The sequence below is a fragment of the Erigeron canadensis genome, chromosome 5, assembly GCF_010389155.1.
Source record: "Erigeron canadensis isolate Cc75 chromosome 5, C_canadensis_v1, whole genome shotgun sequence".
Taxonomy (NCBI): Eukaryota; Viridiplantae; Streptophyta; class Magnoliopsida; order Asterales; family Asteraceae; genus Erigeron; species Erigeron canadensis.
The window spans coordinates 28,711,609-28,727,575 of NC_057765.1; the positions used below are offsets into that span (position 1 = coordinate 28,711,609).

At 30.1% G+C, this 15,967-nt stretch overlaps 1 protein-coding gene across 1 annotated transcript; it reads left to right on the plus strand.

Moving 5' to 3' along the window:
* Positions 1–1,133: 1,133 nt before the first annotated feature.
* LOC122601502 (S-type anion channel SLAH1-like) lies at positions 1,134–12,420 on the plus strand. The gene is made up of 2 exons (XM_043774258.1): positions 1,134–2,003; positions 12,097–12,420. The coding sequence occupies exons 1-2, from the start codon at positions 1,134–1,136 to the stop codon at positions 12,418–12,420; spliced, it is 1,194 nt and encodes a 397-aa protein (XP_043630193.1).
* The last annotated feature ends 3,547 nt before the right edge of the window (positions 12,421–15,967 follow it).

The following is a 15,967-nucleotide window of genomic DNA, read 5'->3' on the forward strand; positions in this document are numbered from 1 at the left end:
CTTTCCATTTAGTATTGCACAGAACCATCATCACTACCGGCCACCATGAAACCGCTATCACTAATACTACTATTGCACCATTGTACGGATAACCCGCTAATATTATGTTATATTAAGTTTTATCATATCAACACCCCCCCCCCCCCTATAGATTGGTCCCCCCTTTTTTTTAATTAAAATGTTGTCTTTTTGTGTTTAGAGTGGTATTGCTTTTTACAACAACAACATCACAGTAACAGACTAACAGACTAACAGCGATGATACTGTCCATTATTAAAATAAATTAAAACTAAAAAAAAAACTTTTGTGTAACTTCTCTCTTCAATTTTATCGTCATTTTACATCGAATCGATCTGAAAAACATGAGGTTTTGTTCGTGGTAATATTCTGATCATTTTGCTGGTTTCAATGTTTCGCAAGTTTTGACGGTAGTTACTGTTTCCGGCGAGATCTGGAGTTTTCCGACGAATATAGATAGGACTTGATTTTAGTTAGGGTTTGTGCGGATTGAGAATCTGAGCATTTTGGTGTTGGTTTTGAGTCTTAACTCGATGAATCGAAGAAGAAATCTCGTTTCAAATTTTTCCGGCAAACATTCGAATTTTTCCGACAAGTTGTTTTCTTCATCTGCTGCTCCTCTGCGGCTTTCCTCCTCCTCATCATCATCATCAAAAAGCAACTCAGATGGGTACAGCTCATTTGAGTAAAAATGATACATATATACAAGCACCATGTATAATCTTTTAAAGAGATGATGAAAGGAAGCAATCAGACAAGTTTTATTTCACAAAAAGAAGCCAAAAGAAGATGATGATGATGATAGCAATGGCTTAGTTCAGAGATGGTCCAAGAGCTATGCATTTGTTGAAGGGAGGGGTGCAAATAATAGTGGCCTATATTAATTAGCATAACATCAATCAACAAAAATTTGATAATGAATAGTTTATCCATTATTTTTGAGACCATTAATTCATAGAATAAAGCACATACAAATATCGTACGTATTCGTACGTGTGGTTGCTAACTTTTGATAAACTTTGGACTATAAATACCATCAGTCCATCACTGATTCAAACATGTCTTTAAAATCACAAACACTTAAATCCACCTCCATATCACTATTACTTCCAAATATGAACATGCAAGACAAACAACAAACATCACCACAAATCGAACTAACCATGGATTTAACCAAAATTCAGTCAAACAACCATGATAACATTTTGACCATAATCAAAAACCAAGTTTTCCCCGTACTATCACGTTGTCATGCAGGTTACTTTCGTATCACTCTTTCCCTTTGTTGTCAAACTCTACTTTGGAAAACCTTAAAAGATCCACCGGAAAACGCTCATGTTTATCGCAAAATGCTCGGCGTGTTCCCCTCGACCGCCTTTCTCCTCCTTTGGACACTTTCCTTGATCACTTTAACATCACTTTCTTTGTTATACATCTTAAGATGTGCATTGTTTTCCAACATGGTAAAAAATGAATTTTTAAACCATATAGGTGTAAACTACCTTTTCGCCCCCTCAATTTCATGGCTATTACTATTACAATCCGCACCTTTTTTCACACCAAAAACCATTTACTACCTTTACCTTTGGTGGCTTTTTGTTGTTCCCATATTTTTCCTAGATGTAAAAATATATGGACAATGGTTCACCAAAGGGAGAAGAATCTTATCTACCGTCGCGAATCCTGCAAGTCAGCTATCAGTAGTGGGGAATTTTGTTGGAGCTAGGGCCGCGGCACAGATGGGGTGGAAAGAGAGTGCTATGGTGATGTTCGCAATCGGGATGGTGCATTATTTGGTGGTTTTTGTAACACTTTATCAAAGATTTTCTGGTAATAGTTGTCTTCCAACGTTACTCCGACCGGTTATGTTTTTGTTCATTGCTGCTCCTAGTATGGCAAGTTTGGCATGGGATTCTATTTCTGGGACATTTGATTTTTCATCAAAGATGCTTTTTTATCTTTCTCTCTTTCTCTTCTTGTCCCTGGTATGTCTTCTACTCCATGACCTTCCTAGCTTTCATGATATAGGTTATCTTAATCTTATCTTAATATATACTATAAGACAGTTGAACTAATGACTTATTAACTAATCAAATCGTTTAATTTTATCAAATTGACTCTCGCTTATGTTATCATGTAGATATTAAAAATCCTAATAATCATTATCCAAATATATTATAATATTGATTTTAGATAAAATAAAACAACTATTAAAGTAAAACAAATAAAACAATAGGTCTTGCTTCATTAAAAATCATCGTGCATCATGAAAATCACCGTACATCAATTGCTTCGTGAATCTTCATGCATCAATTTAATCATAATCTAAGGGTCAAGATTCTGTTTTATTTGTTTTACTTTAATACTTGTTTTACAATATCCAACCCCTATAATATTAGTATTTATATTAATTTGTAGAAAAAGTCTTATTAATTTACACTTTTTTGTTTTCCATTAATAATTTATACTTTTTAGCCCTGAATACTTAATTCATATTTATTTTTAGCCATCAACTTGAGAGAATTTTTTAAAATTTACAATCATTTAATTAGTAAAATATTTTCAACATAATCTCTCAATAAAAAAGGTTTATAATTTTATCCCTTTTTATATATTAGCTTTGTGTATTAATGTTTAAAGTTACAATTATCATTCAAATCAAGAGTCCTAATTATTATCAAATGATATGAAAACAATTATAATTGGTATCTAATTATCATAGAACAGATAATTGGAAATAAACCTATTGTACTATAGACCCGCATCATTATCAAATACATATATTTGAATGTCAACTACATGATCACAAGCATATTTATATTTTAATTTTTAATTATTTTTCATAATAATATCATATTATGAGTAAAACTGGTTTCAAAAAATTCTATGATAAAGAAATTATTATAGCATGTGCCTTGTGGAATGAATACGGCAAACAATTCCATTAATATGTCTCAGCCATCGTTATCGACTTGTTGTTTTCGACTCGACTCGAAATCTGATTTTGGGACTCGTGACTCGAAACGTGACTCGAATCGTAAGAGTCAGGATATTTGATAATATATAATTTTATAATTATATATAGTATTTATTGTAAACTAAGTATATTATTTGATATATTAAGCTAAAAACAAAAAACACTATTAAAATAATATCAAATTTAATAACATATAAAAAAACTTATGTTTAAAAAACATAAAAAAAAAATTTTGAATAAAAAATAAAAAATTTGTGACTCGTGACTCGGACATGATTCAGACAGATTCGCACAACAAAACACGAGTCATGCTACGAGTCTGGAGCAAAGACGAGTCATCCACCGATTCGCCTCGTTTCACTATGTTTTTACTCGACTCGTACGACTCGACTCGTGACTTGTACGAGTTTGACAACTATAGTCTCAGCTAATAATGATAGTGACGAACCTGTGATTATGGTAGTACACCTTGCAATGTATAACACTTGGAACTGTATATTTTCAAATTTATAACCATTCATGACTTAGATGTTGTAAATCTAATATTGATAATATCATAAACTCCATGTACAATGTTGGATACGAGTCTAAAATCTCGTATTCTTCCTAAATATTCCTTTCATAATCATATAAATTTAAGGGCATCATCTATTTAATTAGTATATATTTCATGGTTAGTGATTCATAGAACACTAGTATCTATTTATACAGTATAATATAAAGCATAGTATCCCCTTTAACTCACTCCTCATGGCTTATGCCACTATTTTAAATATCTCCGTTTGATATTACATACACCATAATACCCTATTAAATTTATTGGTTATTTTTTCTTATGCGTTTAATCAAACTCCCCTTCTTATACAATAACCTTATTTAATTGTCAATTTAAATGATAATAACTTGAATTTTGTAACTATAAAAGATAATAATGAATTTTTTAATATATAATAACATTATCTTATATACTATGTGCTAAAATTAACCACCAGGTAATAGCCTAGTAACCACTGGCTAGAAGAGGCCAGTCTTAGGTTCAAGTCTTGTTAAAGACAAACTTGAGATTAGATAATCAGAGGATTATTAAGTGGTTGAGAATTGAGATTCATCTGAACACTAGCCTGACTGGAGGATTAGTGGGTAGCAAATGGTAAATGAGATCAACGGGTTTCTATCTAATTACCCTATTTTTTTCTATGTGCTAAAATTATATATGCTATTATTTTCTTGCACAAATATTTGGTTTGAAATTAACGTCAAAACGACACCTCTTTGGGATTGAGCATGAAGACGTATTGGATTCCTTGAGATTGAGCACATTAATTTCAATGCAAAGTTATGATAATTATCGTAGCAAACCATCCTAGCTCCTTAAAAAACAAAGAGTTGAAAAGTCTAAATTGTACGAGTACTTCCTTTTATTATTTTTTATTTTTTTTACAAATGAATTTTATCTCAGACGCGTATGATGTGTGCTAATCGCACAACGAAAGGGTCCCGTACTAAGCGGATCTTAAATAGCCTTTCTCACCATACCACCTCCTTTATTGGAAAATACCGTCGAGGAGAACCTACCAAGGCTCGAACTCGAGACCTTGAAGTAACTCCTCGAGGTCCCGCATAGCAGGTTTAGTGAAATACCCCTGACTACTGGGGTTTAACCTAGTGGTTTGTACTTCCTTATTAGTTACTAATTTAAAAAATTTATAAGATGTTAACCTAGTTAAATACTAATACTGATAATCTAATCCTACATGATTATAAGTTATCTAGCACATATTACGATTTGCAAGTTCCATCTTATAGCAATGTTCTATGTAGTTTTCAGTTGAATGCTTCCTGTAAATGCCTCTTCCAAGTATTGAACCTTGCATTTCCATCTGCTTCCAATCAAGTTCCCCGCAGCCTTTCCATCTATGTCCCTATCTACGCGCATTCCCCCACTCACAAGCTAGGGCCGTAAACGGTTCGGTTTGGTTAGCTATAAATTTTGAACCATTTTTCGGGTTTCGATTCGGTTCGGTTAGTTAGAAAATTTTGAACCGTTAATTTCGGTTACCCGAAAATCGGTTACCTGAAATGGTCGGTTAATTTCGGTTTTATTTTCAATTAACCATTTATTAAAGTTATGTTAATATAAAGTTTAAGTTTTCAATTATAATAGTTAATTTACATTGTATTAATTAATTTCTTTTTATGTATAATAGTTATTTAACTAAATTAATATTTTGTTTTATAAATAAATATACATTATATCTAATTTTGAATTACTTTTTTCTAACGTTATATTTATGCAATGCAAGTTCCTATTTAAGAGTATCATGATTCACTACTTAAAATGTATTTTATATGATATTACTAATATTTTTTGATAAATATTTTAAACAAAGTTAACAACTTTTCTTAAAAATAGTATCCATATATATATATATATAAGAAAATTACTTAGAATATCCAAAACTAATCATAGATTGTGAAAAAAAATTAGTAAAATTGTTAATATTTTAGACAACAAATACAAAAATTTAGCTAAATAGATTTGTAAATGATGTATTCATGTAATATATATATATATGTATAAATATGCATATATATGATTATATGTTGGTATATATCAAAATTCGGTTCGGTTCGGTTAACCGCAGGTAATGAATATGATAACCGTAACCGAACCGTTACACATCGGTTTTTTTGTTTTCGGGTTTTTCAAGTTTCGGTTTTTTTGGGTTTCGGTTTTTTCGATTTTGGATCACGCGGTTCGGATCGGTTTTTCGGTTTCCCTGTTCATTTCTTACACCCCTATCACAAGCCGCTACATCAATATTTGTCTTTTCGAATAGTAAAACATCACGACTTGCTTCTGCAATCTTAGAATACAAACATATGAATATGCAGACGAAGTTTAAGCAACAACCTACCAAACGCAAATCAATTCACAAGACTGACGCTATGGAATTTTGTTCATATTTATTCTATTTATTCATTAAATGAACAACTTAAACCAATTTATTATCAAAAGTTCAAAACTTCCATTCCTTTGAAGACCAATATTTGGGGGCGGGGCCCATGGGCCATGGATATGTAAAGTTGATGGGCTTACGGTAAATGCCTTTGCGTTTGTTTGGTTCGAAAGAATTAAAATTTTAGATAATGACATCAACGATTGTATATATTTCAAATATATTTACGTTATAAATTTTGTTAGGCATCATATTGGCATATAAAACCATTTTCCTAGTAATCGAATGTGATGTGCGGATACTACAAATCAAGAAATTAATATTAAGAATATGATATATACCTTTCAAAAGGAAAAAAACCATAAAAATTATAATATACCTTTCAAGAGGAAAAAAAAACTATTAAAATATGATATGGGGAAATGAAGTCACTTTCGGAAGTTATAAAATGAAAAGAGGACAAGGAAATGAAAATGACTAGTTTAGAGTTTATACTTAACTCTTATTTTCACCTAATTCTTTTGGAATTGTGTGATGTCTTAATCATCATCTTGAATTTTTGTTCGTCTAAAATCATATTTTGTATGCATATTGGATCTTTCTAGACAATGAGATTTATACTATTCGTCCTCTCCCGGAAGGACAAGATGAAACTTTCGCAATGTAAGTGACGGATATGACTATTTGATTAGGTATATATTATCAATTAGCAAGGATCGGGTGTCACCTAGACATACATACGTAAGTTAGCTTACATATGATTTGTGATCTCTTAGAGTATATATGGTAAAGAGGTTGTGAGATGGGTTTGAGGTAAGTAGCACACATGTTACCATATGTGAAGCCACCCTTGAGGTGGTGTTAGACTTACCTCGTCTGAGACTAGTGATGAGCACCGGTCGAAACTCGGCCCGACCTGACCCGCGAGAGCATGAAAACGTGACCCGTGACCCGGCCCGTGAAGGTTCGGGTCGGGTTCGGGCGGTCAACGGTTTTTTGCTCATCCCTATCTGAGTTCGTGACGGAACTAGAATTATATTTGACATTAAAAGAGATCAATTATCTGATTGGGATAAGACATTAGAGGAAATATAGTTGATATAACCTTTATTAAGGTGACTATTGTGTGCGACAAGGCATGAGGGATTTGGTTTTGAGGGATAACGGACAAGCGAGTCTCAGATTTGGGATAACTCGTGAAAAGTTGTTAGTTGTGATTATATCATTCTATCATAAAAAGTGGTATGAATTTTAGTAATATGGTGTACATTTTAATTCATGAAAAAATTTAGGATTTTAGTATAAACATTAACTAATGTTGACATGTGTTAATGTCAGTGTCGGATCTAGACTTTTTGATAAATGGGGGGCTAAAAATTATTTTTCGTCGTTGAGATTTTTTTTTTCCTTTTAGAAATGACTTCTTTCTTCACTTTTTTTAAAGAAGATCAATGATAAAATGTATCAAAGTATCATTATCGGACTACAAGTCGTTGAGAGGTTCAAGAGGGAAATAAAAGATTATCTTTTTAGGAGATTCACGTTCAACTCTAAGCATAAATGTTTAATTATTAATTTGGGGTGTACGTTGTAGATTTTGGGTTGAGTTGATGAAATGTCTCTCTAAAAACGCGTAATCCTAACATGCTAGTGATACAAGTGAACCACAATACGGTATTACGGTATACTCTTGACATGTATTAATGTGCGCGATTCAAGAAAATAGTTTATTGTATTAATTAGCAAAGTACTACTCGTTTATGGTAACGATGCGTTTGAGCTTTTTATATTCTGAAATGAAAAAATTTATATTTTGAGCACAAATTGTAAAAGTTGAAACATTTATGAAATGCAGTTTTGAGCAGTAACAACACTATTGCAATTTCATCTCTTCTATGTACCAACATATTTGTGCAGTGGTTCATTGTTAAGTCATTTTCATTTGTAAATTTTATTTTATTCGGGATTATTCAAAACTCTGCAATAACTTAATTACCTTTTTTTTTTTTAAAAAAAGTTAGTTTCGATTCAAACGTATTGGAGACAATTTTAACCAACAATTCGTTGGACCTCCAACCCCCTACTCATTGAAAATACCTTGAGATGAGAAACCCAAGACTCGAATCCGAGACCTTGGAAAAAACTCACCTCCGGGGTCCACATATTGGATTTAGAAGATACTCCTGGCCAACCCACCTAAGTGGAGTTGGTTAATAACTTAATTACTAATAAGCATAAATTGTAATACTTTAAAATGAGAAACCCAAGACTCGAACCCGAAACCTTGGGAAAAACTTACATCCGGGACTCATATAGTGGATTTAGAAGATACCCCTGTCCAATTCAGCTAAGTGGAGTTGGTTAATAACTTAATTACTAATAAGCATAAATTGTAATGTCTTTTTAGAACCATTTGTAGTCAACATTGTCTCAATTAGATACTGTATTATAATTTGTTATTTCAATACCTATTCTTCTTTTCATTCTTTTTTCTTCTTTTGAAATTACTTTTTGAAATGTTTTTTAAAGTAATCCTAAAAGCATCCCCTACGCATAATTGAGCCTTTGAAAAGAAATTTTAATGTTAGCACCACATCATATTTTTATAAATTTTACTTAACGCAAAAATCTACTCTAATGTTAACCATATCATAAATACTTCTTTCACATTTCCTCTACTAAATATTTGTTTCTTCATTCTCTATTCTCTAATCCAGCATCTTGACATATGCCAATTTCTTCTTTATTTTAGTTAAAAAAGCTTAAAACAACGTGTTTAGTTTTAGAAAACACCTATCTTGTTTTCTTTTTTCGCTTTGCAATAAAACATGAAAAATAGAAAACGCGCTCAACTTATAGTTTTCTAAAAATGTTTAACAAGAAAAAAGATAACACTGTTTTTCACTTTTCTATGGATATTATAAAACGCTTTTTGATTGTTTACCACTTTTCATTTTCCATTTTCTAAATTTAAAAAAAAACATCAAATTGCTTTCCTTTTTCTATTTTTTGAACGCCTTTGTAAAACTTTCATTTGTTTGTAGAAATGAAAAATTACTTTCACTTTCTAGAAAATTAGAAATGAAAAACTTAAAAAACATTTTTCACAACTAAACACGGCTTTAATCTAAAAACTTTATTCCAATAAATCAAATCACAAAGACTTGTTTAAATAAAAAAGAGGTTTTACACTTTTACTAATGATATCTTGTTCGTAAAAACTATTTAATTGGGTGATTGAAAATTTTATTTTGTTGTTAGGTAATTCAAAGGATTAATTTTTGATATATATAGTATTATTTTTATGCATATAATAAAGTATCATAAATCATTTTTAGAACTGTAAATATCAATTAAGTTTTTTCATAACACGTTAAAAATCCTGAGTTCCTAACCCTCAAATTAGTCTGATTATATACTTGAAAAATAAAATTTGTTGTCAATTTGTCGTTTGGGCAATTGGAAAACGATAAATACTTTCAATAAATAGCTTAATAATCCTATTAAAAAGACAACATAATCCACTCAATAGTTTTTTTAATCTCATTTTTGAATTTTACCAAATGTGATAAGCATTTTCCTATCAATTTTTTCATATGATTTTGAGATAGATTAAGGTCAACGTAGTCAAGATTTTCAATTCTTGTCTCCTCCAACTACGGATGATATAAACTTTCAAATCTCGATCCCATCGATACCAATTGTGAAAATAAGACCGATGGTTAAAAGATGCCTAAAACAAGGTTGTTAAACTCTTGACTTTTGCTAGTTCTTAATAGAGTGAATTTCATATTTCCCCTCATTAAACCCTATAAATATCAAATATACCCATCTTACATTAAATATATCAAATTTACCCAACTTAAACATTAAAATATCAAATGTCCCCAAACTGTTATATTAATTACGTTTGAAGTATTAAAAATCAATAATAATTATCTTCTAATTGTATAATAATGACAACAATATCCTTATAAAAGCCAAACACTCCAGCATATAGTAGAAGAACAAATAAAAAAGAAATACTCAAAGGAATAAATCTGCAACTTCTTTATATAGATAACAAAGAATTATAAAATCGATAACTATTAAAATCTAGACTTTTGCATCAAAATGTTATATACTAAATATACATTATAAAAATGCTAACTTATACGCTTTAACATATATGTTTGTGACAACACATAAAATGACGACCTAACTTATACGCTTGTTGTGACAAAGCATAAATCACGACCAGGTAATGAGTAATTTTAAAACCGGTCACAAATCCAAAAGATAAAAAATGCAAAAAGAAGAAAAGATATAATTAACAAAACAATAAAGGAGAGTATTATTAGTATCAACAAGCATTGTGAATAATATTGAAATGAAATTAAGCATGAATATATAGCATTTTTAAGAGGGTATTATCGTCATTATATGATTAATAGATAATGATTATTGACTTTTTAAATTTTGTTGTAATTAAATTAGTGAATTAGGGAAATTTGATATTTTAATATTTGAGATGGATAAATTTGATATTTTTAATATGAAATGGGTATATTTGATATTTATAGGGCTTAATAAGGAGAAATATGAAATTCTCTCTTCTTAAGAATCAAAAAGTTGTATACATATTTAAATCTTATACGGTAGCTCTTTTGTACGGATCGAATGTGGTAAGATATATCGTCTTCAGTTAATACATAGTTGATCAGGTATCTATTATATTTTTTTCCCGCAAGTTAACTCCCTTCATAAAAGGGATTTTAAGTTGTAAGTTTCTTCATTTTAAATCTCTACATAAAAAGGAATTTTATGTCGTAGGTTTCTTAATTTTTATAAAGCTTTTACAAAAACTTTTAAAAAAAAATGAAAAAAAGAAGACCAAGAAATTTACAATGGTATGTTTCAGGACTCAGGCGTAGATTAATATTTGGTGTTAAAGAAAAAGGTAAAACCCTGACCGTAAATCACCATCATCATTGATCCATACCATCTCTCCTTTATGACTATCCTTAAAACATGGATCTTAATAATAGATAAGCCGCGTATTCACAAATCAAATCAGTTTCGTGGTTACCATTCCTCTGAGGCTCTGAATATAAGTACGTAATATTCACCTACCTATATGAAGATATATATTTAGTTTCACTTAAAACATTTATAAAAGTGGTTGAAAGGGTAGGTGAAGGTTAATGGTGAAAGAAGTAAATAATTAAATGGTATAGGTGATGAGAGAAGGTGAATGAGAAAATAATTGTGATCATCTAGATAAGTACTTCCCATTATAGTTCAGTGTTTAAGCACCAACTTTACATGCTGAAGGTCTTGAGTTCGAGACATGAGAAGTACATTTGAAGGAATTTTACAATAAAGTCCTCCAGTGAAGTAGGTTTGAATCCTATAGAGGGGACATGGTTTTATCCCAATTAAATGTCGTGCCTTCGGGCTGTTTAGTTGGAAGTTTCTCCTCCTACTAGGTATTGAGGGTGAGGGGACTTTCTAGTGCAGACCGGGTTAAGACAACGTAAGTTAGATCTTCTGTTGCGAGCAAATGATTCACATATTTAAAAGAAAAATCTAGGTAAAAGATAAAACATGAAGTCCATTTTTACTTTTATATATTTTTTATTATAATCTTATACATTGATTGAATACAGATATTATATTTGATTTTAAATTGTTAAGAAAAAAGAAAAAGAGAAGGTGATGATGATAAGAAGATGATGCTAACATTACAAACAAAAGTATAAATGAAAAGAAATGAACGGCTAAGCATGGTCTTACATAACACAATACTTCCTGACAAATATTTATGACCCTCACCCAGCATTTGCATTTTAAAACAATAAATAGTGATGCTCAAAATCTATAAGGACTACAAGCTACTACATTTATTTATACTTTTAAAAGGTTAAAAAACTAAGTAAAATACATATACAAAAAAGTAGAAATATAATAATGTTAAGTATAGGAATGATATAGAAAAACATATCTTAGAATGTAAAAGACAGCCAAATATAAGAAACAGTCATCCAAAATCTAAAACTCAAATAAGGATTAATTCATATATTAAAAGATTTACAATGTCGTTATAAAAAAAAATAACTTGAAAGATGATACTAAATGCTTTGGGTATGGATGTGAAAATAGGTAACAAGGCCAAAATTATTCAAGAAATCGATGCAGAAATTCAATGTGGTTTGGTGGGCATACTCATACCCATTATCAGTTTTGGCATTGGCTTCAACGGAATACGCACAAGAGATGAAAAGTAGCATAGCGCATTTGCTTATGCTTATTCTTTCAGCACTTTCGGTCATTGTTTCGGTTGTTCTAATGGTTTATACCGCCCTCAACACAAACGCTCTTTTGCCTCCTGATGATGCTTGCGATCCCACTATTGTGACAATTGGTCCCATTACTACTAGTAGTGAAGTAAGTTTTGATTCAAGCTCAGAATCAACTCCATCTTGAATCAATTAAGACGGAATATTTGTAACCTTCAATTTTGATAAGTTAATGTTATACATCCGAAATTAGCAACTATGATGACTACGAATATGAAGATCCATAAGTTCTAGGTTGACTTTTTCAAGTGTTTAGACTTTCAATCAATTTCAAGCATTTTTCCAATTAACTTCAGCGTATGTAGTTAATATTTAACTTGAATAACCGTTCAAAAATATATATATATATATCTATATACGAGTAATTTTTAAAACAGTAGTTAACAGGATGATTCTAAAGCATCTTCAACTTAAACCTAACTTATAACATTGCCACATAGGATTTATCTTACGTGGCATCTCCATATTTTCTTGATAATATTTATTATCTACTTATATCTATTTATATATATCCAAAAACATTAAATACAAATATATATATGAAATCTATAAAATCATATCGTATACGAGTAAAAAATAATGTATAAAATACCAAATCTTATAATAAATCATTTCCAAACTCCGTGTGTGAATATATAAGTCCATATTATGGCTATAAACATAAATAATGCAATTTATTAATTAATGTTGCAAGAAAAAAAAAAAATTTGTGGCTCCTTTACCAACCCTTCCTGCAAGAAATCGCAACACCCCACCTCAAAAGTCTTTCAATTTTCAATACAAAAACTTTGATATTTTTCATATTAGTATTAACCGAAGCTTTGCAAGAAATTAATCGCAATCTTTATTCAAATTAGGTTAATTACTTTATTTTATTATATTTATTGATGTAGTTTGTTATTCTTAATATTAATTAATATTTTATAATAGTTTTTTTTCCAATGTTTATGTTGTTATTGTTATTTTGTTAATATTAGTTTTTTTAATATTAAGGCTCAAATTAGCTTAGGAAAATAATGTCTATCTAGTTAGTTAAAATGTAGCAGTATTTAATATCTACGAAGTTTAATAGTAACCATCTTTAGTAGATAGTTGTGTTTATACGTAAATACCCGCGTAAAATGGCAGTGAGCCGGCGATGGCGGTAGTTTGATGGCATCATCTCATAGTTAAAAAATTATTAGGCTACTTTGTTAGAATGATTAATCGTTTCCCATTTTATAATATAATGAACTAATTGTGTAATTTAATATTAAGGATTTGATGGTGATTTAATTTATTAAAGGTGTTTTGGTCATCTTGTATGTCTCATTTTTTGTAAAACTTCCAATACAAGCTTATAATTTTTATATAGTAATATGAACGTAGATATATACATACACATTTACCAATATATGAATGGATGAATCCTTATAGAGTAAAAATTAGTAATACTAAGGTTTATTTTTTAAACAAAACAATACATGACTTAAACTGTTTAGATAAGATTAATCAAACATGATTTCATATTATTATTTTCAAATAAAGATTTTTAATTTTGTTTATTATGCATGTTTATTAATGTCAATATTAAAAATTAAAAAAAATCAATACAACAACCGTACATCGTGTGGGTAAAAGACCTAGTATTATATATATACAATTATACATAGGGGTTGGGTATTGTAAAACAAGTATTAAAGTAAAACAAATAAGACAAGATCTTGACCCTTAGATCATGGTTAAATTGATGCACGAATATTCACGAAGCAATTGATGTACGATGATTTTTATGATGCACGGTGATTATCATTATAGAAAAATCTATTGTTTTATTTGTTTTACATTAATACTTGTTTTATTTTACCAAAAACCTATATACATATATGGGTTGTGTTCATTTGAAAATTAAACTTTTCGTGAAGACTAGAAAACTTGTCAAAACACACTGTGATTTGAATTTAACACAATGTATTTTTAATATGTTTTTAGAAAACACATTGTGTTAAGTTCATATCACAGTGTGTTTGAACAATTTTTTATTTTCACACGCTATAAAAAATATACTGTGTTTTTAGATTATACAATAAAAACACATCGTGTTTTTAATAAACACAATTATAACACATTGTGTTAAATTCATATCACAATGTGTTTTGGCAAGTTTTCTAGTTTTTACAAAAAATTTAGTTTTCAAATGAATATTTCACACACACACACACACACATATATAGGGGTGAGTTATTTATAGTACAAGCATTTAAAAAAGTACAAAAAGTACATGTCTAAGTTAACTTACACATGCTTGTTCCTTCCATCTCCGACCACCACCACCACCACCATGATCATCTCCGACCACCACCATGATTCTCCGGCGACGGCGACCATCTCCGGCGAGACTTACACATGTGTAACTACAACTTACACATGTGTAACTTAACTTTCCGGCGAGAATCAGGTTCGTTTTTGGGTGGATACAGTACGGGCCAGAGGCCCTCATCCGTTCTAAGCTGACCGTCAAGGGATGCATATGGGAATCGTATGGATTTGATGGGCGGCGATCCAAGAGATGGTGACGGTTTGCTACGGTACGGGCGAAGCCCTTGATATCGGCGCCGGCGCCGTGGTTGAGGTGGTCGGAGATGATGGTAGCCGGTGGTGATTGTCCTGCGAAGGAAAAAACCTAGAAATTTTAGACCCTAAAATGCTAAAAAAAAGGTTGTACTTACACATGTGTAACTCTCGCCGGAGATGGTCGCCGTCGCCGGAGGATCATGGTGGTGGTCGGAGATGATCATGGTGGTGGTGGTGGTGGTGGTCGGAGATGGAAGGAAGAAGGAAGAAAAAGGAGGAAATACCTTGTTCTTTTTGTACTTTTTTAAACTCTTGTACTAAAAATAACTTTCATATATATATATATATATATATATATAACTTGAATAATTCATTATTAAAGATCTAAAGGCTCTAGCCAATCTATTTTTATTAAACTTTGAAAAGTATTCTTATAACTAATTTAAAGCTTATAAGCCTATAAAATCTATGATTTAAGAATCTTAATATATACTATAAGACAGTTGAACTAATAACTTATTAACCAATCAAATCGCTGAATTTTATCAAATTGATTTTCGCTTATGTCATCATTTAGATTAACTATAAATTAAAAATCCTAATAATCATTATCCAAATATATTATTATATTAGTATTTATATTAATTTGTTAAAAAAGTCTCATAAATTTACACTTTTTTATTTTTCATCAAAAATTTACATTTTTTAACCCTAAATATTTAATTTATATTTATTTTTAACATCAAATTTAGAGAAGTTTTTAATCTTTTTTTAAAAAGTTACAAAATGTATTTATATTTATTTTTTAAGTTACAATTGTCACTCAAATCAAGTGTCCTAATTGTTATCAGAGAATATTAAAACAATCCTAATTGTTATCTAATTATCATAGGACATGTGATTGAAAAAAATCTATTCGTGTTATGGGTCTGCATCATGATTAAATACATATACTTAAATGTCAATTACATGATCACAAATATGTATATATTTTAATAACATAATTATATTTATAATAATATTACATTATGAGTACATCGATTTCAAAAAAATAAAATAAAATCTATAATAGAGAATTTTGCCTTGTGAAATGACTACGACAAATAATTCCATCAATATGT